At 44.5% G+C, this 26,346-nt stretch overlaps 1 protein-coding gene across 1 annotated transcript in view; it reads left to right on the top strand.

Annotated features, from left to right (window-relative positions):
* Positions 1-881: 881 nt before the first annotated feature.
* Positions 882-26,346, top strand: part of GSG1L (GSG1-like) — a 53,358-nt gene continuing 27,893 nt past the window's right edge. Inside the window, exons 1-2 of the mRNA XM_009080195.1 lie at positions 882-1,182; positions 16,515-16,562. Coding sequence (XP_009078443.1) covers positions 882-1,182; positions 16,515-16,562 — 349 coding nt within the window. The remainder of the gene's footprint in view (positions 1,183-16,514; positions 16,563-26,346) is intronic.

Here is a 26,346-nt window from a genome sequence, read left to right as displayed (position 1 = left end):
CACTTCACCCAGAGCCCCTGTGTGTGCTGTGCCTGGAAACGAAAACCTGGGAAAGGGGCACCCTTTGGTATTGTGAAGATGTGCTTTTCACTCACCACACACTTTCAAATCTGAATTCCTCCGGGGCTTTGCTGACTGCCCGAGCAAGCCCCTGGAGAGAGAGATTTACACCAGCATGACGACAGCAGAATCAAACCCTGGATTTACTACTCCCTAGCTCAGCGCAGAAATGCTAAAGTGCCACTCGATCCCTCCTCCTCCTCCTCCTCCTGCTGGACGAACCTCTCCCCTCTGGTGTATGAAAAACGCATTTCGCAGCTCCAGAGAATAATTCTTTTTTAGGACTAAGATGTGACGCCTCCCCCGAACCCGACGGAGCCTCCGGTGTGCTGCAGTGGGCTCGGAGCTGTGTCCCTGCCGCCCGCTGAGTTTCTCCTGCTCATCCTGGGGAGCAGAGGACACGAGTCCCGCAGCCTGCAGGTGTCTCCCGGCGGAGGAGGCTGCGGAGCCCCTTGGGATCATGTGTGGTACCCGAGCAGATGTTCACTCGCTCTCGGTGCTCTTCGCAAGACAGACCCTCTGTGATCCTGCCAGCGCTCTGAGGCTCTCCGGCTGCGAGAGGACGGCGCCGCTCCCGCTCCGGCAGCTGCTCCTCTAACCCACAAAGGCAGGAGGATTTCAAGTGAAGAGGAGAATGGGAATCTGCCTGCAGCGTTTTCTTGACCGCTCCAACAGCAGCTTGGAAGAAGCTGAGAGTTTTAACGCCTGGACAACTGGATTCTGAATCGTGAGAGGCTTTGAAACACCCCCCTCTCCCCCAAATAAAACAAACCCCTTTGACTTCTTCTCTCAGCAGGAGGGGGAGGGAGGGCGGATTTACCATGAAGACAAATCGAAGATGCAGAGCCCTGCTAGCAGTGAGTCTGAATCTGATGGCTCTCCTCTTCTCTACAACAGCTTTTATCACGACCCACTGGTGTGAGGGCACACAGAGGGTCCCCAAGCCGAGCTGTGGGAAAGAGAAGAAGACAAACTGCCTCAACTACGGTGGGAATGAGACTGCAAATGAGACGAACCAGAATGTGGTTCATTACAGCTGGGAGACGGGAGATGACCGCTTCCTTTTCAGGTATTTCCACACTGGGATCTGGTACTCCTGTGAGGAAAATATCAATGCTGCTGGTAAGTATAAACCAACTTCCTTCCAGCTTGTGTTGCTTTGTGTTTGCCTCAGTGTGATAAACACACGGGCAAGCTGTTCTGTGCTGTATCTCAGAGCAGATTCACCCTGCAGAGAGAGGCAGGATTTTGAACAGTTCTTTGTCGAAAAGCAACCTGTTTCCAGTGAGAGCAAGGATTTGCTTGTTTACCTGCTGGCTGATGCAGGGTCTGTGCTCTATAGCCAGCTGAAACCCTGGCAAGCAGTATGTGCTACCCTCCTGGGTACTGCAGCCAGATACTGGTCAGCTCTTCCTCCTGGGAGCTGCTCCATGGAGCGCACGAAAGGCAGCGGCTGCGAGTTGTTAAGGAGGTTCTGACATCTAATTGTGATTGCCCCCAGGACTGTGGTCTGAATGGCAGGGGAAGCACAAAGGTCACAGTTCTTACCACGCTGTAGCCTAGACTGCCTCTGTCCTGGTATCCCTTAGGTAAAAGACCACCCACACACCCTTCCTGTATTGTATGGTTATTGAAGTAGGGAAATGGCAGTTAAAGGGCACAGCCTGGCACAAGAAAGCTCATTTCTGTTCTCTGCCCAGCCATTTACTTGCTGAGAACCACTCAAAAAGACATCTCTGCAGCTTCTCAGTGTGCTCATTTTCTCTGCTGTGCCCTGGCACTTAGCAAGAAATAAAACACTGGAGGGTGGATGGCAGGCAGCTGCCATGGGACCAAACTGAGTCTCAGCAGATGCAAACTGACAGTCCCTACTCCCAGAGCTGTCTGGTAGAGCTAACATCCAAACTCTGCTTTGCAAAGAGATATTTTCTTGATTGTGTGACTGAAAAATAAAGTTTACAAATGTAACAGAGATTGTAACAGATGTAAATGAGATGATGGATGGTGCATACATGTTTCCATCCTATCCTGTCATTGCCCAAGGAGTAGACTGAGAAGTTGGTACTTCACCACTGCTGGGAGAGAGGAACAGTTAACATCCTGCATGTTGTGTCTCTGAGGACACAGCCTCTCTGGTAATGGGAAGTTTATGGCATCCTGGTAAAACTGTTCTGTAAGGAGGTGCTATAAAGTGGGGCAAACTTTGGGAGATGCTCACAAGCCATTTCATCCCAAGAGGCTGTGAATACTCCCTGGTATTTCTGAGGATAGTGCTTCAAGAATTAGCTGATCATTAAAACTCGGTTTAATGTAAGAAAAGGAAAGTTCATGAACTCTAACCTTGGGACTGTTAATAAACAGCTCCATGCTGAAATGAGGGCACCAAAGCAACCCTCTTGGTGCTAGAAGGAAATACAGAAAAAAATGGTTTGTTGTACTGATTTGGGAATCAACTTAGGCCACAGCAGCCTGAGTGAGCAGCTTAAGACTCTCTGGCTTTTTGAGCGTCTTAGCTGGGATTGGCACAATCAAGCATGCCCATATTTCTGGCAGATTTTGAAATCTTTCCAAGTCAAGATTTATGTGTGAGATAAGTTGTAAGTGTGTGACTCTAGCCCACTCAGAAAAGTGAGTTATCTGTGGGAGAAGAGAAACACAGTGATCTATTCTGTACTGGGTAAACAAAGCTGTGCTGTAGTGGGTGATTTCAGGAGAGAGTTGGAAGTTATGTTGAAAGCAGGAGAGAAAGGGATGTTTCTCCCTCCCCACACTGCCACAGCAGCCATTTGTGTGTTTTCTCTTGTTTGAAGCACTAACTTGGGGGAAAGTACTCTCCAGTTAGCAGTGCTGAGCCAGGAGTGACCAACCTTTGGAAATAATCCAGGCTGTATTGGCTTAGACAGCTGCCTCATTCAGATTTACCATATTTTTTTTTTTCTGATAAGGACAAGAGCAATGTAAGGGACATGGGTCTAAGTTTTCCCCTAATACTGTCAACACAAAATAACTGACAGGTCTCTGTTCAGACTTACAGGTTTGTGATACTAGACTGTCAGTGTGTTGTCATGGCCTTTTGCAGCCTGACTGGTGATGATTTTACCTGAGCTCTAAGGCAGTGAGGCACTGGCCATCCCCAATCCAACAGCACAGAGATCACATTATATGTGTACCCTCTGCTCAGTATATGTCCCAGCAATTCATCCAACAGGCTCAGCACACTGTCCTTACTTACTGACCCCAGTCCTGTAGGCAGCAAAAATCAGAGTCACCATGTGTGCATTAAATAGCAGTGTGTTAAATTAGTCAAACTCCCCAGCTTGAATGCACTGCACACTGTCAATAACGTCTTTCTTAAAGCATACTGAAAGTGACTGCAACAGCAGCTTTCCCCCAGGCAAAGTCCTCTCAGCAGTCACTTGCAGCCTCACACCTCTGTCAGCAGACCATATGGCCACAGCCTATGGTCAGCACCACTCCCACAGCTCCCGACCCACCCTGGTTCTTCACTCACTCACGGATGTCTTAAGTTAAGCACCATAAATCCCACCAGGCACACACGAGTGCCAGTAACTCTCTCTGTGATCATGACGCTGTCAAAACTCTCCAAAGCCTCCAAACTTTGAGCCATGTTCTTCATCCAGCCACCAGCCTTTTGATTTCTCACTCCCTCCAGTCCCAGGGCTGTCCAAACTTTCTGTTCCGTGCCCTGGTGCAGCTGCAACACAGCAGATCTTGCAGGGCAGACACAACGGGACCAATTCCCAGAGGGTTGGTGCTGCAAGGAACAGGATGCCAGGACTTCCAGTTGGTTGTAGAGGCTCAGAAACACCTTAAAATGACATTTAGGCTGCAAGCAAAGAGATTTTTGAGTGTCTTCTCCCCTCCCCGTTTATCTGCAATGTGCATTTAGATTCCAGAGGCTAAGGTGCAAACAGCAGAGCCCAGCAGAGCGTGCCTTCCTCTTGTCGCCGCTTCCTAGCTTCCACTGACAGCTCTAACAGAGATTGAGTGCCGCGATTATTTCTGAAATAATTTGTGAATCTAGAGTTTATTTTTATCCAGCATGTCTAGGACAGCAAAAGAATTCAAAAAGCATTTAGCACCTGAGCAATGTAATCGTGAATCCCCTCTGGGAATAGAGGGACTGGAGCATACGTGTTTCAACTGTGGGGGAGTCCTGTAGTTATTTAGCACAATTTCTGACTCCAAAGTGGGCTGAATCCCAGTCTGCCAAAAGGAGGACAAGGCTCCACCTTTCAGAGTGGGTTTAGTGCTGTGGATCACATACAGGTGGAGGTCCCTTCTGTGTGAGCAATGCACCTAATCTGCAGAAGGGGCTGAAGCTAAAGCACACCCTACAAGCTCTGCAGAACATGCTGGTCGTGAGTCCTGTTCTGCCCTCACATACTGCACAGGGCACATGGTGCCTCTTCCTGGGCTCTGCATGCCTTGGCCATGGCCACATGTCTCAGAGCCAAGCTCACTATGGTTTAATTTCTTTTTTAGGTATGACTTTAGGTATGACTTCGAGTATCTCATTGCACACCTGCAGTGTAGGTCTGTGCTTGGGCAGTACAGGGCTCAGCACAAGACACCAGACAAGTGAAGTACTAACAGCAGCAGTGGTGAACCAGTTGGTAGGTTCCATGACTCAAGAACACACATGGCATGAAAAAAATGAACATGTCAAGTAGGCAAGGTGGCGTATCACGTCATAACAGGCAGAGGAGTTTGTGAGCTGGGAAGCAATAACAAGTCAGCCAGGTCTGCTCAACAGTGTGTTTGCTTTGATGTTAATAGGAAAAAACCATGAACTCAGATCTTGATGTATTTGCAAATGAACAATCTCAGCATCAACATCCACATTCAGAGGGAAAATGCATCTGCCTAATTGCCTTTGAAGTGTAGAGTCCCATTAAATAAACAATGAGCCTTTTCATGTTGCCCCCCATGCTCCACAGAAGTCAGGAGACCAGGAATGGATAATGCATGGCTTCTTTTGTGCTTTTGGATTGATTTTTGAGAGCAAGAGGTCTGTATGCTCTGTGCCACATATTCCTTGAAGGAGTAAATGGTAGATTGGAATTTAGGTGGTATGTAAGGATGAGTCAAAACGGACCATAAGTGTGGACATGAACTGCTCCTTGAGGAACTAGAGGATGAGAGAGGTTTAACCTGCAGAAATGAGGAAATTTGTAACATATCAAGACCAGAACATGCCATTCCCTTTCACAGCTCCAGAGTGGCTCTGCATCCCCCTTCTCCTCCATCCTGCTGCTATAAGAGTCCTATCACAGTGATTCACCACGGGTGGCTGTCCAGAGCAGGACTGGGGAGAAGCACCTTGTGAGTCTGTAATTAAAAGCAAGAGGAATTGGGAATTCTGGCTGGATTCTGAGAAATAGAATCTAATTGGCATGACTGAAACCTGGCAGGTTTATTCGCATGACTGGAATGTAAAAATTTGCTAGTTATAAAAGGTTTAGGAAGAGAAGAGTGGGAAAAGGAATTGAGGAGGTAGAGCTCTATATTAAAGATGAAATTTCCAGTATAAGAGGAACTGAACCCAGGGGGCCTGGATAATCCTCACATGAGGATGTTGAAATAATTGGTACATGAAAATGCAGGTTTAGTAGCAAGAATCTGTGCATCACTGGATTTAAAGAAGACTGGAAAAAAATTATACAGGCCACTTAACCCAGGCATCTTAGGGCAGTTTTCAGGGAAAGCTCTCAGTGCATGGCAACAAATGGGTATTATCACAGGTAGGGCTTTATTAAAGGCAAATCTTTTAACAAGATGAATCACTTCTTAGACAAGGGTAATGGATTAGACCCAGTCTTTATGGATCTACTAAAAAGCATTTTATGGAGTGTCCCACTGCAAATTCTTTACAGAAGAGCTAGAGAGAGCAGAGAGGATGGTAAGAACACGGTGATAGATGCAGGTTTGTTCCCACACTGGGAACTGCCAAACAGCCTAAGCTGCTTCAAATGGAGGGAAGGCACAATGTACAGAGAGATGTGATATTGGCAGGGATCAAGTGAGGATGATGGAGATCAGACAAGAAATATTGTTGACTGATTCCATGATTTAAGAAGAAAAATGCATAACAGAAAAAAAAAATACTCCTTCCTACAGAGCTCCCTGACAGGGAATGTTGTGAAGGCCAAAACTGGGGATTGCATGGATCCAGGGAGGAAACATCTCTTTGTGTTATGAACACGATGATTTGAGAGTAAGCCCTGACCAGAAAGTTCCCAAACTACTGATACAGTGCTGGTACCACAAGGGGAGAATATTAGCAGCATCACCCTTTGCTCTTCCCTAAATGTCTGTCACTGGAGGTGATGCAACAACAGTGAATTAGGCAGAACTTTTGTCTAATCTGTGGTGCAGATTTTACTTGATTTTGCTTCTTATGATGGGGATAAATAGATTGTAGACTGACTAAAGAACAGTCTTGCAAGGAGGCTGTGGCAAGTAATACAAGAGGGGGAATTGTCGCAATGGAGATCAGACATTTCTAGCTGCCCTGAAATTTGGTTTTGGGACTGATTCTGTTATTGCTGAGATCAGCAATCTAGGAAAACCAACTAGGGATACAATTTGTGTCACCTAAGAAAAGAAAGGCAGGAGGAATCCTACAACAAACCCATGGACATCAGCATATGTAGGTGTCTGTGCCCAAACTGATCAACATCATCATTACAGTAGAGAGTAGTGAGCACTCCCTGGGGAGATTACACTGCTCCTCCTGTGGGATGAACTGAGCCCTCGGATTATGTGTTTGCCTCATTGGCCCAAAAGGAATCTGTCTAAGATGTTGCAATTCCTAACACAGAAGTCTTAATTTGAAGAGAATAATCCTACTTTGAATGCACTTCTTACATATGTTGTGACACAAAATCTAGGAATATTGGCATTACAGAGGAGAGATTCTGTCGCATAACTGGGAATATGAGCTGGTCTGATAGAGTTTTAAGAGCAGCATTACATTTTAAAGAAGGTTAAAAGCACCAGATGCTAAGGCATCAAGCTCTGTGAGGTCACAGGTAGTTGGCAACTGTAGGGGAAAGGTAAGAACCAAGTTGGGGGACAGTATTAGTCTGTGGGGTGACTCTGAGTGCTGCAGTATAAAGGAAAGGGAAAAATCAGCACCACTGTGCAAGGCATAGGCAACACCAGTGTGTTTTGGTAAGGAAAAGGGGGAAGTGGAACAGTTGCAGAGTGGGATTTCCAAGGTAGTTAAGGAAAAGAGGATCTCCTACAAGAAGAGAAAACTGGTTCTCTTTGGTAAACCAGACTGAAGACCTAGAGGGGATGTGGTGACACCTTATATATATGTGGAGAAAGCAAATAATATGACCTAGGTAACTTGTCATCGAGGAAAAAATTGGCAAGCCAGGGTTGGGTTCCCAGAGAGTGTGTCTCTGGACCTCACCTCCACAGAGGGCAGTGTGAGCAAAGGGAATGGAGGATGCCTCTGAAGTCACAGGAAGAACTGTGGAAGAGAAGAGGAATGGTTCTGGCATGAGGAAGCTTGGAGTGAGTCCTGCATAGCTGATGTGTTGTGTCTTAAGGAGGTCTGAAAGGAGCCCCTTGCCTGGACTGCCTGGCTCCAGCTGTGTCCGAGCTCCAGGGTGACCACTGGGAGCCAGGACAGAAATTGCTGCTGGCTTGATGCACATCACGTTTTCTGGAGGGTTTTATGCCTTCTCTAAAGCATCAGAAATTGGCTACAGGTGGAGGCAGTGTGTGAGGAGGCTGCTTTGCTGCCGCTGACATTATTACAGCTTCTCAGTATCTAATTGGTATGGCTGCTCATGCACTGAACATTAAACTGATGATCTAATTTGGGATCAGAAGGGAAATCTCCCTCAGGCTAGATAACAGGGAGAGTAACAATTTTTTGCCTTCTTTTACAGCATGGGGAAGGATCCATTTCAGAAAAGCACTTGTGAACTCCTCCTAACAAATCCCTGGTATTTTGCTTTCAGGATGAGATAGGCCTGGCCATAGGAATTTACAGATTTATTTGTGTTCCTCGTGACAACTCTTGCTCTCTTCCTGTAGTACACGATAACTGTGATTCCTGTGGTGGTGATTGCTTTATTATAGACATTCAGGCTTTTATAGGATGTTGGGGCTATTTTATGTCTGCAGTGCTCAGGGAGTTTTGGATTTTAGGTCCTCCTGATCCTGCTAGACAGACTAGCTGTATGATCACCTATTTTACATAATTTGATGTGGATATAAAATCCCTGCAGGCTGACCCTCATAAGTGAAGTAAGGGACCAGGCAGGTAACTATTCCTCATCTCATATGCTACTCCATCTCACAAGCAAACACTGTGTTGTTTTCTCTTTGGATGTGTCTGCCCTCAGTCATTTAACCCAGTAGTCTTAAAAGGAAGCATCTGAGGGGTTCTAGGAGTTTCTTGTAAAAGGAACAAGCTTCAAAGTGCTGGAAGACTAACACATAGGTCCCATATTTCAAAGAGAACTGAGATTCTTTACCCCAGTGTCAGTGCAAATGTGAACAGATGCAGTCAGGGCTACAGAAACAAGTATGGAATGGAATATCAATCATCATGGTATCCCCACGGTCTTAAAATGACACCAGATTCAATCCTGATTTTGGAACTTTCCTTATATGGAGTTAGAAGAACAGGATTGCTGACAGATCTCAAAACTGGGACATACAAGGGGTTGTAGTTTAACCCTAATTGGCAACTGAGTACCACTCAGCCACTCACTCACTCCTGCTGCCTTGGTGGGGTAGGGAGGAGAATCAGAAAAAGGTAAGACCTCGGGTTGAGATAAGAACAGTTTCATAATTAAGATAAAGTAAAATATAACAACAACAATAATAAAAACAGACAAAAGGGGAGAGAGAGGACTAAAACCCTCAAAAAAAAGTGATGCACAACACAGTTGCTCAACCTGTCCCAGGCAGCAATCAGAGGCTCCTGGCCAACTCTCCCCAGTTTATAACTGAACATGACACACTATGGTGTGGACTATCCCATTGGCCAGTTCAGGTCAGATGTCCTGGCCATGCTCCCTCCCAGTTTCTTGCACACTCACTTGCTGGCAGAGTATGAGACTCTGAAAAACCCTTGATTAGGGTGAGCCCTGCTCAGCAACAACTAAAGCACCAGTGTGTTATCAACATTATTCTCACCCTACACCCAAAACACAGCCCTGGACCAGCTACTAGGAAGCAAATGAACTCTATCCCAGCTGAAACCAGCACACCAGGGAACAGGACAGCTCCTAGCAGGATCCTCTGCCAGTCAGGACATGGTGTAATATCATTCAGTATTTTTGTTGGTAAACAAAATATAAATCTTTGCTGATCTAACTTAGAAATGACTACAAAGACAGTGAGTAATAAGAAGCAAATGTTATTACTATGGAATGACATAGATTGTAGAATAATCACAGGCAAACAAAATTCACTTCCAGGTGTCTTACCTTCTGTGGCTGCCTTTGGTGGGGAGAAGGGCTCAAACCATGCTTACTTGCAACGTGGAAATTGTTCCAATAGCAGAGCTATTCCACTGTGCTTAGACTCACCAGATTTAGAGAGACCAAAAAACACATCATACTTTCATTCAGCTTGAGTTCACTGTGCATCACCTGGCCAGACAAAAACACTAAATGAGAATTTGTGGCCGTTATTAGGTACAAGTTTGGAAATAAGGCTCACAAGAGGAGATGCAAGCACAACTTTTTTTTGTTCACTTGATTTCAAAACCTGTATTCATTGCAGTGTACTGCAATGCCCTTCCTTTAAAAAAGGTTACAGTTATCTCAGATTCCATGCTCCAAGTCACAGGGCCCTGTTTGGGAAAACAGGACACCTCAAAGCACAAAACAACTGAGCATCTTGTGTAGGAAAAGTGGGAGAAGTTTCTGGAGCTCACTTTGAAACAGGCAGCTTAAATTGCAATAGCTAAGAGAAACAGAGAGCAGAAAGCTGGGCAAGCCAGGGAAGAAATACAGTTATAGTGTCAACTGTGGAGAAGAAATACAGGTTGATGTGGCACAGGCTCTGACATTGAAGGTCCCATCCCCTCCAGCAATCCTTGGCCTCTTACCTACAGTCACTTGCACATCTTTCAAGCTGCAACCTGAAGACTTATGTTCACAGTGACAGGACATGGTACCAGAGTCAGTCTCTGCGCTGGATCTCTTCCCTTCCATTTTGGCACACGTCAGGTTTTGATGTTTTAATTTTTTTGAGTAATCCCATCCATGAAAAGGAGTTTCCTTTGCTGTCAGCGACTTTCATCTCTGCCTGCCCTGCCCATGTATGTCTAGAGCTAGGGCACAGATCCAGTGCAAACACTCCAGTTGGGTATTTCCTGGAGAGAAGCACTGGCATGGTTATAAGAGAATCCACATTGAGCCACAACTAATATTTGAAAGGAATGGGAGCTATTGATCCACATTGCTTCTACAACCAGGGCTTTGGGCTCTTATAGGTTATTTACTCCTTTGATCACTGTTAGTCACCAGCCCAAATGGAACAGCACATGGGAGACTCTAGGAGACATGTCACTTCACACAGCGAGGGACATGCATCAGCTACACCCTCTGTGCAGAGCAGCATTTCTAGTGTTTCACAGTTTTCTGGGAGACACCGTAGTCCCACAGATACTGGATTGCTGCTAACTAGTTTATTTTGGCATATTTACATTCACATGGAGGCACACAGTGTGGCAGATGGTCACCTCTGGGCTGAACAGGTCAAACCCTCTGCTTCCCATTCCCTGGCTTGAAATGCTTAGAGCAACTCAGAGCTCTTTGTCTGATTTAATGCTTTGCAGATTATAAAGTCAGCCCTAATGTGACGCCAGAATCATTGAAAACCTCTCTCAGCACCGTTGTTTCCTTGATTCTCCCAATCATTTAGAAATCTGAACTGTTCCCCAGCTCTCCAAATGATAGATGTGTGAACACATCCATCAGGTCTTACCAAGATAATCAGCTGAATCTTGTGGCTTGGCTGTGTTTCAATTAGCCATGATTTGAGAGCAGCCTGTGGAGATGTTTGCTTTCAGATACTGTGCAAGATTTTTCACATCAGGGAGAGTTTCAGCACGTAAAACAGTTAGCATGGCACATAGTTCCAGGCTGCACCACTGTGCTGGGCATTCCCAGCTCTGCCTGCATCTGCTGCCCTGCACAACTCTCCACTGCTCCCACCAAGCCAGGGAGGAGCCCACCATGGGGATGGTGCCTCTCTGATGGAATTATCACCGTGTCTTTGAGGATGTGTGAACTGAGGAAAAGTGCATGCCTGAAATGAAAACATGGGAGGCTTTAAGCTTTCCCACTTTAAAAGGAGAAACTTTTAAAGGATTGGGTTTCTGGAAGAGAACAACAGTGCAGAGTTCAGATTTCAAAACAACCCTGAAAGGGAAACAGATTGTGAGTTAACTCAGCCTGAGAAACTGAACAAGTTCTCATATGTTTTTTTAAAAGTGGCAGAAACATTGATGGGCAGCAGCTCTGAGTGACAGCTGTCAGAGGGGGAGAAAACAATTGTCTTCATAGTTTGAGACATATTCTAGTGCAATTCTGTATGAACTTGTTTATTTGCCAAAAGAAAATATAGGTCCGGCAAAATCAACAAGGTCAGCTGGAAAATGTGGATTTTGTAGATTAACACTCAATCTTTCATTAGAAAAAAAGTCAATTAATTGCTGTGTCTGGAACCACTTTAATCAAAGTTGAATTGTTTAGCTGTTAATTAACCTGATACAGCTCAGTTTGAGTGAGCCCATTAACCTGCATTTTCCTTAATGTAGCACTTTTTCTCACTGAAGTTGTGTTGAGTCCTCAGCCTCGTCTAGGCTGGGATGCCTTGAGGGTTATGTCTTTTTTTAGACAAACACAAGGATTTTACTCCCAGTAGATGATGTGGGATCTCATCAGAATCGTGTGACTCCAGATATAATGGGAGAGATAAAAGTTTGTTAGGGCCTACTGGGAAAGAAGGAGACCTTGTCTGTCGTAGGCTGGGAGCCAGGGTGCTCTAAAAGGGAATGCTGTTTTAGTGAAACATAATCATTTAAATTTCCATCAGAACTGTACTTTTGAACTTGTAAAATTTTATGCAAAATAAGTGAATACAGGCAGCACTTTCTATTTTTTTTTGGTGACATGAAAAGCAGAGTTATAACTGAGTTCAGTCAGAAAGACCAGATTTCTTTTAAGTCAAATTATTTAACTAGAATATCTTCAAACCGTGTCATTGGAAAACATACAAGGTAGGATTTTTCAGAGTTGTTTTTATTTAGCTGGTTTCATTATTAATGAGGTATTTATCACTGGCTCACAGAGGAAAGAACTCAGGAATGGAGCCCAAATAAATATGATCCAGGACATGAACTTCTAGTCCTTGCTATGGCAACAGTTTTGTTAGAAACTTAGAATATCAACTCAAAGCCTATGTATTTTTTAGAATATCATCTCAAAGCCTATGTTTTTTGGTGGTTTTCTGCCCTCTTCCTGATTTCCAGGCTAAACCACCATGTTCCTGAGGTATACTCTGGCCAAATCAACCACCACTGGGCAGTGTGGGGGCCTGAAGACAGGAGTAAACAAACCACCCATTTTAGGTGGAAGAAAGAGTAGAACATGTGGATCTCACAAAAGCTTAAAGCCAGAGAGATTCCAGTGAGCACACTGAGCTTGGATGTACATCTGTATGCTAGAATGGGCTAGAAGGGTTAGAATGGGCCCTTCCCATTCAGGGTAGGCATGTACCAAGGTGCAGGTCCCAGCACCTGCACAGGTGCACACACACACACACTCACACCCCCTAACATCACCCCAGCAGCAAGTTTGCCCTTCTTCTTCCTCTGCCTGAACAGGTCTGCAGAACACTGCTAAAACATGCACACCCCTTCCCACTGTAGATGCACAAACACATCACACTGATGGTCCCTTAAACATTTTCCTGAGCTCTGTTACCCATATCAAGACCTCAAGACTCTTACCCAGCCACCAGCTCCCTCTTTCCAGATGTGTCTCCTCCCACTCTCTGGCTGGTTGAGTTGGAAGTTCCCTAGAAGTTACAAATACACATGCACATTGTACAGGATTAGATTAAACAAGTAGGGTTAATTAGAGAAAACCACAGACAAATTTAAGACTGTTGCTAGTACCCAGTCCTACAGGCCCCTGTGTCCCATGTCCCTTCTTGGGAATTCCAGCAGAGCCACTACTGAGCCCATGCAGAGCCAGTCCAGTCAGGAGGGAGAGAGTTTGCAAGAACTTGCGTAGATGATGTTTCCGTCTCACCCTTGGGAAGCCACAGAAGAAGCTGCTACCAAATGCTTTTCTTATGGATGTTTAGGTGGTTGGTGAGTCCTCTCTCCTCAGCCTCCAGCAGCTCCCTGATGCTGCTGAGCTCCACAGGTCTTCACATGCACTGCTCCCTCGTGGAAGTGGAGAGCATTCAAGCCAGGTCACACCTCTTCTTTGTGCGTGAGTGAAGTGCAGGAGAGATCACTCCTTGGCTTTCTCCTCTGTCAGAACCACAGCCAGCAATGGGTGGAGGCAGGATGCTCAGGGGGATGAATCCTAGAGACTCTTCTTGTTGCATTTCTAAACAGCCTGTTCTGTATTCTCCAAAGACTCTCCAGGAGCCTGGTTAGGAGGAGAAGATGCATCTGGAAAAGGGCAGCACAGCAGGATAAACTCTGCCAAGTCTAAAATTAAACTTAAGAGGGCTTAAGAGATCAGTTATACAAGATACCCAAAAATAACTTAGAATAAATCCTAAGAGGAACAGTGAAAGCACTGCTGACATCTTCAGTTCTCAGTGAGATGCATGTCTGCATGTGGAAGTATGAATGTGGTCTATAAATACCACCAGTGGTTACCATTGAAATTGGAGGAGGGGTTTCCAGTGCTCCAACAACAGGAACAATGAAGGGAAATGTCAGGAACTGACATCTGTCAGTACCCACACGTGTCAGGGAAACTCTGCACCTTGCCATGTAAGGAGATGCTGTGTAGATGCACAACAGCCTGTGCAGTTCCTGTAGTAGCAAATGCCATTCCCCTTTGCCTGTTTTGGGATAACATGCTGGAGAGTCAGGTATTTGTTAAAGATTTTCAGTAATGTGGCTTTGGATTCGGTGCATCCACAGGTGAGGGATGCTCAGTGTGAGTCAGTTAGCTTCAAGTCAGGTTAAAATAAAACTGTGGTAAAGTAATAGCTGGAAAAAAATACCCCAAACAAAACACCACAAAACCAGACCCAAACCACAGATCCATATGGCTAGAATGAAAAATCTTGCTTAATCTGCTTATATCAAGTTCAAATCTGAAGGTCACTCGCCCTATATTCCCTTGATTTTATGTCAGTGCATTCCTGAAACACCTCATGCCCTGGAACTCAGAGGCTCCGGATGAGAACATTTCCTACTTACACCACAGTGTCTGTTATAGTCCACCTGTTTCTCTGGAGGTCTTGGCCAGGGACCTGAAGTACACTACATGTGAAAGGAAGCTGGGCTTGCTCATGTCCCTACAGAGAGAGAAAGGATTACTACCAAGATGAGAGAGGAGCTAGAGATGTTCAGGTTGAGAATAAGGAACAATTTCTCCAGAAGGATAGTATAGTCCTGAGACCAGAGCAGAGGAGAAATGCCATCCTTAGAGTCACTAAATGATGGACATCACCATCCTTGAAGAATTTTGGGATTTGGCTGGGAAAGGCATGGATAACCTAGTCAGGTGTTAGTGACAGTCCTGCTCTGAACAGGACGCTGTCCAAGGGACATGCAGGGTCCTGCCAACACAATGCTGTGGGGTTGGTGTAATTTCTGTGATCCATCCCTTGTCTTTCTGTCTGTCTGCCCCAAAACGTAATAACTTACTTCTATGACATTCATTCTGCTCAAATATAGCCTGCCCTACCCACCTCTTTGGAAGTAGACATGGTGCTCTCATAAGTCAAGTGTCACTTCCTTTCCTTGAGTGTCCTCTGGGCAGTGCCTGAAATCAATAGTAGAAATCCTGAGTAGAAATCCTTCCCCTGCCATGGAGAGACTGAAACCTTCACTTCAGTGTCAAGTGAACCTTTTCTCTTATAGCCACTTAGACTCCAGACTGTGTGTACACTTCTCGGTGTATTCAGCATAGGTTTAAAACTGCAAAAAGTAAATAAAAGGTAGTAATAACAGCATTATAATAATAGGTTGTTATGTCAGCACAGCTATCATTTGAATAGCTACATTTATCCCAATCCTGCCGACAAAGACATCAGAAACATTAACATTTTATATTGGTTTGTGCATGTACTTAATTACAACTAAGGAAAAAATTACACCCTGACTTGGCCATCACTGCAGCATCTCACTGTTTATTCCTGTTTAATGGCTCACATTTCCTAAATCAGACTTTTGACTGCAATTAAAACATGAGCACAGCAAATAAAAAAATCCATCCTAGTCCTATAGCTGCCTCTGCATCAGTTAAAGTCTCAAAGGGCAAAACTGATTCTTCTCCATGACCTCTGGCAGGTGTGCTGGGCTCTGACTAGCTACTGAGCCACTGGGCACCTTGGAATACATCACATCAAAGGACACACATACACTTGGTGGATGGATGCACCTGGAACAGAGGAACTGTTTGATAATCTCTGATTGCCTGAAGAAGTCAAAAGAAAGGTCAAAGCATCCACCCTTAAAATACATTTCCTGTTCAGAAGCCATAGGCATCTCAAAAATACCAACACAACCAAAGGTGGAATCCTGAACAGAGTGTAATTTACTGTGCTAAGTGGATGCAGCAGCCACGAAGCAGAGGGAGTGGCACAGGCTGTGATGCTCAGAGCAAGGCATTGGTTTGCTTTTCAAACACTTTTTAAATGCTGTGCAATTTCTTAGCATCTTTGTGCTTCAGGTTTTGTCTGTCCTAGTCACACATGTTGCATCTATCTATGGAGACCTCTGTGCCCATGGCAATGCTGCCCAGGACTAGGAGGCTCAGTCACACCTGGTGGGGCACAGGCATTGTGCAATGCTGAGGAGAGCAGAAGTGTCAGTGAGAGAGACCTGTGCCCTCTCAGTGTTCCCTCTCTGCAGTGGTTTTCCCTGTGTCACTCCACCTGGAGCACAGCTTTGCTCCTGGCCTCGGGAAAGAGCATCACTGACCTGGTGGGTACAGCCAGCAAAGAATTGCTTTTCTTCCTTAACTGTATCCCATACTCCTGATGGAGGGACTGTAATCCTAACAGAGTGTCCACCCCTGTCAGCACAGTAGTTTTGATGCAGGATGGAGATACAGGTAAATGTTCTCTGTGTGGGACAACTCTGTAGTCCTGGAGACTTGGGTGGGAGCAATGACAGGAACTCTGGGCAGGAAGGGGAGGCAAAGCACAATGAATCAACTTCTGTCTCCTAAAATAACCCTTTTCTTTTAAAGGTGAAAAATGTCGAAGTTTTATTGACCTTGCCCCGGCTTCTGAGAAAGGTAAGACAATACAGCCAAGGCTTCTTCCCATTTTACAAATTCAATCAGTATTGTGTCTGGTCGTACATGAGTGCCAGGGGAAACATTACTTCCTCAGCACACAAGGACCTACATGTCATCCAGATTACACACAGCCAGGTGAAACAAATACCAAGGGTTTATGACAGCTGTTTGCTCAGTTTATGCAGATCTGTCATTTCTTTGATCTTCACTCAGATCACTGTCTTTCAGGAAAATAAAGATGTGCATTGTGATACAGACATTACCCACCTTCCTCTAGTGAGGAAGGACATTGTCTCTCCAGGCCATGGAGATATTTAAGGTCAGAAAAGTGCATGCACAGTACCAAATGTCTCTTTGTGAGAGGGAATCATCTAGATGCTTGTTTGGTTGGTTTACCCTGGTAAAAAGTTATATATAAAAGTACACAGAGGCAAAAATTTTCCTTACCCTGGTATTGGAGTTTAATTAATTAACTATTGAGAATTATATTGGAGAAGGGAAGGTTGTGTGGAGACCTCAAAGCAGCTTTCAGTATCTGAAGGGGCTACAGGGAGCTGGAGAGGGACTCTGTGTTAGGAGCTACAGTGATAGGGCAAAGGGTAACTGATGCAAATTGAAGGAGGGGAAATTTAGGTGTTAGGAAGAAGTTTTTCCTGTGAGTGTGGTGAGACACTTGGCACAGGTTGCCCAGGGAGGCTGTGGCTACCCCAACCCTGGCAGTGTTCAAAGTCAGGTTGGATGAAGCCTTGAGCAACCTGCTCTGGTGGGAGGTGTCCCTGCCCAGAGCAGGGGTTGGGTCTGGGTGATCTCTAATATCCTTTCTAACTCCTGAAATTCTATGATTGTATGAATTCTCAAAAGCAATTTAACCTGTATTTCAGAAGAGTATCTATAAGGAAAAAGGTGTATAGAGTTCAGCTAACCTGGGTGGCTGAGCCCATCCTGCTCCCAGCTCTGCCCACAGCTGCCAAGGTGCCCGAGCCTCACAGTGCCCTGCACACCACCCGTGGGCTTTGGGAGAGTCTCAGGGACAGGTGACAATTCCTGTCTACACACAGAAGTGATACCATTTTGTTAGATGACTTGAGACAATCAGAAAACCTTTTGGGCACACCTTACCTCAGTCAGGCCTGGCAGAGTGGCAGCAAGTGGCACAAGCAACGATTTGTCTGAATTGCTGATCTGCTGGAAAACAGAGAGAGAGGCAATTACCATTAACGAAGCAGGGGGATTGCAGTGAGGGGAACAGTCACAGAGAGTCTGTGTGAAACCCATTGTAAGCAAAGCCAAATAAATTATGCACATAAGGGAAGAAGGAGCCTGGGATTACTGCTGCTAATGGGCTCCGAGTTAAATCTCACACACACACAAATGGGACCTTGGGGCATAGCTGCTCTTATGAAACCACCAGCTCAATACTCAGCAGCAATCAGAAAACAAACCAACTGCTAGAAAGCATTACAGAAGGACTTGAGAGCAGAGCAGAGAGCATCCTGTCACATGAGGACTGGACACAGCTGAAGGCTTCACCTCTTTCTAACACACAGTGAGGTGTTTTGTCCTTTCTAGTGCAGCTTCCAGAAGAGCAGGAAGGATAGCAGGGTTCTGGAAAGTTCTCTACAGGGATGAGGGTAAGACTTTTCAGCCTGAAGGAGAAATGTGTGAGAGAAGATGTAAAGGGCATGGAAGAGGATGTAAAAGGAGTGGCAGAGGCAGCTTGGGGAATGGGAGCTCACTGCCTTTCCCAGCCCAGGGACTAGTGGGCACAGCATGGCACTTGGGAGACAGACTCAGAGCAAGCAGAAGGTGTCTGTTATAAAGGCTCTGGGGTGGGTTTCTGCTTTATCTGCTTTCTGTGGAACTTCATTATGGTGCATAATGCTTCCTTGCATCACCCACACACTTTCCAAAACAGCATTTAGTGCTTTACTTTTAGTATTTCTTTTGGCTGTGTGAAATGCTGTCAGCATTTTTTTCCAGGAGAATTTTAGAGTTACTGCATGATGTCAGTGGGTATTTCTAGACTATTCTGTTTTCCCTTTTTTGAGGAAGGAAGGTTCCTTTGGTATAGTGTTAGAAAGAAAATTTTATCTATTTCTGAAGTCTTTCTATGGAGTTGTCAGGTGTATTGGCAGAAAGAGAGGAGAATGCTTTGTCAGAGATGGAAAGTGCTGACCATCAGACTCATAAACAAACCCAGGATGAATTTCACAACTGTAGATCAAGTTGGATGCTGCAACATAGTTAATCTGAACTTTTCACCATCAGTCTTGTACTGTCCAGAGATACTTACACCACATGTGAAGAGAAAATTGTGTGTCAGTGGCATCCAAGTTATTTTTACTGAAGAATTCTTTAATTTCTTGAGTTAACATGCTCTTTTCCAGTTAGAAAGAACTTCCTAATTCTTTAATTTCTTCATCCCCTCACTCAATGTTGACTTTAATGGTCAGAGGTTTGCCAGAGCTGGGACAGATTCTTGATTCTTCTTCCAAGTAAATGACATATGATAAAATAGTAAAATTTGAGTTTAGTTCCTCAGACATTGTGGTTTTCACAGTTCATTGTGTAACTGAGAAATTTTGGACTAAACTTACCTTCACAATGAGACTTTGGCTCGCTCAGTTCCTGTATATATTCTTAGCATCACTTGCCACCAAAAAGTGGTTGTTCAAGGGTTTGATTATCTGAAATGTCTCTGTAGCACATACTCCATTACTGCAGCTGAGTGCTCTTCCCAGAGCTGTTTTTCCAGCTGGTTTTCCCTCATCCAGAGAGCACCTCTGTCTGAGCAGCTTCTAAGCTAAAAACAGCCTCTTGAAGACTGTGCCTACTTCTGAGCACATCATCTTCCACTTTTAAGACATGCTAAAAAGAGGCCTAAGAACAAACTTAGCCTAGTTGTACTACCAGTCTCATCTAGATTCCATCACCAGCTAACAACAAGGCAGTATAAAACTTCCTTAACATTCAAAAACCATTTTAGCATAGGAAAACCAATCATCAAAACTCACAGTAAATAAAGTGCTGTGCTGAGGCCTAGCTACATCCTCAGTACAAACCTTGCCTTCATCACTGAAAACGTGTCTTACTCTGTAAAAATATACAAAAAGGCTTTAAAATTCTAATAGTTTCTGGCTGAGCTTCCTATCTTTATCCATTAGTGCTGATCTCCAGTGTAGCTGGATACTGACTGTATCTCTGATCAGTTATTATACCCTTTGCATATATCTCACCAATGACATCTACTGAAAGGAGGCAGCAAAATTTGGGGCAAACAGACCCACAGTATGGTATAAATAAGCATTTCCAACCCACACTAGGAGAGCTTTTTCCTGCATTTAAGGGAGCTGCCAGCAATCTGTCAGAACCTCATAAGCCTAACATTGAATTTATTAGCTGTTGCTGGTTCTTAGTGCCAAATCTGCTTAACAAAATCAGCTTCGTGATGGTAGATAATAACTAGAAAAAAAACATTTTCTTGTGACAGTTTACATTTGCTATTGATAAGAACTGATAGGGCAATAGCTGGTTACAGTGCTGAGGACTTTTAATGGGCTCTCAGCGAGCAGATGTTGGGTCCCACAAAGTCTGCTGCTTTCTAATTTGCTTTACAGATGTGAGCAGTAAGATAGCAAGTATCTCCAAAAGGAGTTGGAAGGGAACTGTCATAGTAGGCTGGACCAGATTTTCAGTTCTAAATTGCTTCTGGGATCTTCTCCACAAAACAAGGTTTTGTGACTATTTTGCTGCCTGAAGAAATAAAGGGTAACCTATTTAGTAAGAGAGACTTATGTCCCTGTTGCAGTGCTCAACCAGAACAGTGAGGCTGGGACACACTCCACTGTGCTCCTCCTCCCTTCTGGGTGCACCTTCTAGCTCTCCTTTCCCATTGCATCAAATCTGTGCCCAAGAGGACTTCCAAGAGGCTATGAAGAATACATTCAAAAGGAAGAAACCAAGGCCAAAATTTATATCTGGAAGCCATGTAAAGCAAAAGGTAGTGATATGCCCCCTCAAATGATGTGCTAAATGGCTTTCCTGACCAGATAATACCACAGCTGGATGCATACAGAGGTGTGTTCCTCCCCCTGGAGCCTGGTCTGAGTTACTCTAATGCTCAGTGGGGCCTCACTTCAGCTGTGATAACTATGGAATAATACCCACAACAAATGGCAGAGCAGGAACTGCCTGAATTGCTCTGCTTTCTACTCATTTATAGGGAAATTCATATGCATAAACCAAACAAGACTTTGTAGAGACCACAGAGGTTGAGTCAAGACAAAACCTTGCAGAAGGAAAATGCTCATTGCCAGTGAGCTTTTAACAGTCCAAAATGTTACAGGGGACTTTTTAAATTGGAGATTGTCCTGGCAGAGTTAGAAAATGCCTTCTGCATGTCCTCTACACTGCTCATGATGAGACATCCTGGAGAGATGAAGCCATAAAAAATCTGTATTGTCTAAAAAGTAGCTGGCAATGCTAAGGTAGCACATGGCAAACACCAGAAAACAAATCAAGTCTCTTCTAACCACAGCACAGAGAAAGAGAAAGCTGATCCCACTCTGTACATGCTTCTAAACCAGCACTCCAACAGCAATTAATGAGAAGAGAAACTCAATGTCTGATTTTAATGGATACTGACATAATAGGTGTACCAGAAATTTGAGGGGAGAAAGATAATTAGTGGGACAATAATGTCTCATACCAGTCACACTGAAAGACAAAGCAGATGTCATGTACTAAAGCTGAATCAGAATAACAAGGTAGTGTCATTAATGAGCAACACAATCTCCATGGATGGATTCCATGGTCAGATGAAAAATGCAGAATGATATTTGTGGTCACCCATTGGGACAGCTCCATAGAGAGCAGGGATAAACTTGAGAGCAGAGAAGGTGTAAGGACAGAAAACAGTAGGAGCAGACTCTAAAACCCTGTGCACAGGCTCTGCTTGGTGTGATGCAGAGACTCAAATTTGGACAAACTTTATGAGCATGGAGAAATTAGTGGGAAACTCATTACTCTGAGCAGAGTGGGGAACTGGATACAAAATGCTAGTAAGAGACACCTTGTATGGGTGACTAACAGAGAGAGATCCAGCATCCTTCAGCAGCAATAAAAGTGGTTTTTATAAAGTTGTGAAGAAGGGAACCCAAGAAAAGCAAGAGCTGATTAAAATACATTAAAATGTTCAGCTCAAAGGACCAAACGAAGCTTGAGGACTGTGAAGCTACTGGTTATAGTGCAGGGCCCCTGAACTATGCACAAACCTTTCTCAGTCACTGAGCAACTGAGAGCAAATGGCAGCTAATATTCAGTGTTGATAAATGCAAAGTGGTGAACACGAAGAGTCATCCTACCTTTACATATATAGTGATGGGTTCTGAATTAGCTTTTTCCCCTCAGGATCGAGTTCTTGGAGTGATGACAGACACTTCTATGAAAACATTAATTCACTGCTCTGCAGAGATTAAGATGAAAAGAAATATTAGGATCATGGTAGGAAATAAAGAACAAAACAAAAAAGTCACCATGCCACCACGAGTATTCATGATGTACCCACCCTCAGCCGTCTGTGAGCACCTCTGGTTCCTCCCCCTGCCAGCCCCAGCTCAAAGAAGTTGTGAGAAGATTTAAAGAGGTAGAAAGAACAGTGATAGTTAAGGCAAAAAATAGGGAAACACTTGTTTATATGGGAAGGACAATGCAGAACAGATTTCAGACTGGAAAAGAGACTAAAGAGACTTGTAACAGCCAAGTTAAAAAAACAAACCTCCTTTTTTTGTGTCCTGGGAAGAAAAACAGAGATGGATTTTCTAAAAGAACCACTTAGAGACCTGCATCCAGTAAAGAGAAATGGAACTGCATCTCCCACAAGAACTGTACACTTCCCAAAACAGTCTCTGTATTCGTCTTGAATACTTCTCATGGCATTACTCTTCCTAAATCTGCAGCAGGGTATGTCCATAGCCACACAGACAAGCACCTGTGCACTTGTGTTGGCAGAGCTGTGATTAAATATGCAGGAAAATACATGTTACTAAGATTTTATCTGTGCTTTCTTACACATCTATTGGGAATCACTGAAGTTAGTTTTAAAAACTAATCAGACATACAATGATTAAACCATGGTTAATAATTCAAGCTAAATTCCTAATTTCTAAAAGGAAGCAGCAGTCTTGCTTTTTGTGCTGGTGATGCCAAAGACACAGAGAACACTGGTCTGAACATCATTCTTTCTCAGCCCAGTGCTGAGGGTGGAAGGACACCACAGGTGCAGGTCTTCAAAAGGAATCTTTGAGCCCAAATATATTTGGTTAGGTGTTTGGGATGGTCCTGATTTATAATATTTTTCATGGTCTTTTTCACTCTATTGCAATGCTCACTGTATTACGACTACAGGAGGAAAAAGAGGCACAAAGCTATCCCACAGTCTGCTCAGTATCATACACAGGATTAAATCTGCTTGATGCCAGAACCATCAAATGGTTCACAGCTCCACCTCATCTTTCAGAATGGAGAGACTAATGAAGAGCTAAAGCTAAACAAAATCAAAACAGCTGTCTCTTCCTCTCTCACCTCAGCAGTGTCAGGTATTCATCATCTGGTCTCATGCTCTGCAAACTGCAGTCTCCTGGCTGGACCTTTATCTACCTTGGCTGCCTGATTTGTTTTACAATAACAGGTAGTTTTTGGGATCTCTGATGGCATTTAGGACCACGGAGCTTACTTGGATTTGGAAGAATGTCTCTCACAGCTCTGTGGTCTACTTCTCTGCTCCCAGAGTTTTCCCACTGCAGCACAGGAGGAGCAGGCAGATGGTGTGGTATTAAGCGATGGCATTAACCAGCAGACAGGCTGACTGCTCAGCACTGAGTCCTGATGCCAGCCACAACAGCATGCTCAGTGTTTATTCCTTTCACCATTTTTTACTCATCACTTCAATAGTTGTGGGAAATTCCCAGTATTGGAGTAGCAAAAATGAGCAAATGACTAGAACCATCAGGATGCCACTGGGAGAGGAGGAGTGAGGTTTGCATGGCCCTTTCAAGACTACATTACTGCTTTTCCCAGCCAATATGCACAACATTTCTCAGCGTGTGTACCCATTTGCCTTATTTTTTCCTCTCTTCTCTCTTGCACTGGATGTGAAGGGGAGAGATTCAAGTGAAATCCAGGTGTCATTTCCAACATAGCCACTAAGTCTGGAAAAACAGAACAATGTCAGCCAGAACCAAGAAACATAAGGACAGCAAACACAGACCAGGAAGCACATGAGCATAACTTTTTGTTGCAGGGAATGTGAACAAGTGCAACAACCCTCCCTCTCCCTGGCTGCTGCAGTATGAAGGGAGACCAAGGAGAATAGGGAAGTGTTTTTGCAGAAAGAAGGAACAACACCTGAACCTTGGCTGCCTCTATGCACATTCACCCCCCCCAAACCCAGGTTTTGCCCTCACACATGGCTCTTTTCCTCCCACATTGGATGACATCTGCCCAGTTGACTTGTCACAGCCCCTTGTGGTTTCCCTATGTTGTCTGGCAGTTCATGGGACAACGACTGTGAGCCACAGGCTGAGAGGAGCACTCTCTTCCCTAGGTGACAGCATCAGTGGCTGGGTTAGCAGCATGGCAGTGGATGAACACTCTCCAGGACAGTGTTGCTTGCACACTGATGTCTCTTCAGCTGCTCAACAATGCAGCACTCAGTCTGTCCTTCGAGTGCTGTGCTCTGGATTTCAGCTCAGTCAGGCAGGATAATCAAAATGGTTATTTAGGAGCACATATTGCTCAGCTCCACTGCTTCCAGCAGATAGCAGGTTTTTTGTCATATGGGGAGCTGTGATGTAGAAAAACCCACAAAGCCTCTCCTTGCTTGTATCAGAACTTCTCAGATGGATCAAGGTTGAACTGACAGAGGAGTGACTGGCGATGTTGTCTCATGGTAGATCAGATGGACTCCAACTACCAGAGCCAGACTGAGTTCCAAGGAACGTGGCAACTATAAACATTTTCAAGACCTCTTTGGCTGCCTGCAGCATTGTCCAGCCTGATTACTTGCTCAGGGACACTGCTGCACGGTGTGGCAGCTCAGGTGACACTGCTGTGGTCAGACCCTTGAAGCATCAGCCATGAGGGCAGTTTTTCTCTGAGAAGGGCTGGAATGCAGCAGCCACAGATCTTCTTCTGCAGGGAGCAGAGGCTGAGGCCGTAGGTGTTTCTAAGGAAGATGAAATCCCACTGAGGCATTCTGAATCTGAGCTTAACCCAATTAGGAAGCTAATTTTCTGTCTGAAAGGGCCCTCAGAAATCAATACAGGCTCCAGATCATTTCTTCTTGGGCATTGCCCTGGGGGGCTGGGGGTTCCGCAGGCACCAGGTGGTGCATTCATTTATGGTTTTATTCATGCTGTCATAATTTCCAAGCCACTGGCCAATAAGCATGACTGACATTTTCATGCACGCAATCCTTGCCTGTGCTGTGTATGACATACTTCACATGACTCAGCAATCTCCTTCAGGAATAGCAATATGGTTTTCCCTGAAGAAATCCTTTAAGAGCAAACAGCTCATGTTTATGGATTAAAATTGCTTTGAACTCTTACAGCAATTCCTCTGTTGGCCACCTCTTCAATGCTGCCTTGAGAGCATACACTAGCACTGGATCTTTGACAGTGGTTTTCATGATCTGACCAGCCTGGAGAAGCATCCAGGAGAGGATTTCAATATCATTATTTCATCTGGAGATAAGACATCAGAATCTGGCACCAGAAACTGTTGGCATAGTGAGCTGGCAACAAAAATCAACTTTCCCAATTCGCTGACAAGTAAGCACAAAACTCCATGTCTGAATGTGACTGTAGGTGGTAGGAGGTACAGATGAGACTTTAGAGTCTCTAGAGCTGATTTGTTGGCTGGATTAATCTCAAAAGTAATTGAAATTTTGAACATTGTGGTTGCAGAAACAGCAGTAAATGCTTTTTTATCATGCTGCACTTAATCCCATTCAGATGATATCGAAGTTCTTGGTGCTTCAGTCCAAATTGCTAACAAGTCTGAGAATGAGTTTAATAATGCAACACAAGACAACCAAGAATCATCTTTGCAAGTTGTGGGGAAAGAGCACAGAAGAATGTGTCAGGCTTGACATTCCTGTGCCCAGTTTAACCAGAGCACTCTCATGGAAAAGATAAAGTTGGCAACTGTGACTTTTTTGCTGCAGGAAGCAGCAGTGGATTTGAATGAAGAATATTTGCCCTTTTGATATGTATTTTCATTCAGGGTAATGTGGATGGCCCTTAGTGTTTCTCATTCCAGAGGAAGAAGGCCAGATGTATACCAACACATCAACCAAGAGCAACAACAGTTACCACAGATCCACATTTAGACTCCTTAACTTGTGTACCAAACAGTTAAAATCAGCTCAAATCTTCCTGAAAGGCATTAACCACACTGTTTGTTGGATTCCTCCACCAGGAATTCACTCAAGGGTGGTACAATGACTCAAGTTCCTATGACTTTTTTCTGTTTGAAAGGAAACTCAGCCTTGGAGATCCCTGACTCAGAGTGCTCCTTGGTGAGAGGTGACAGCGTGTTCACTTCCAGTGCCTTCCCCAGTGATCAGGGCTGACTTGAAATGAACTCAGGCTTTGTGATGAACTTTGTGAAACTCACTTCAGGCTAAGGTTCTTTACCACATTGTCAGAAAAATACTCCATTTGTTTTGTTCACTCAGGACTGTCAGCAACATCCTTTAGTTAACAGCTTGTCTGTGGCC

This window comes from Acanthisitta chloris, unplaced genomic scaffold (assembly GCF_000695815.1).
Source record: "Acanthisitta chloris isolate BGI_N310 unplaced genomic scaffold, ASM69581v1 scaffold9688, whole genome shotgun sequence".
Lineage (NCBI taxonomy): Eukaryota > Metazoa > Chordata > Aves > Passeriformes > Acanthisittidae > Acanthisitta > Acanthisitta chloris.
Note: the sequence above shows the minus strand (reverse complement) of the source record. Positions and strands in the feature narration are given on the sequence as shown.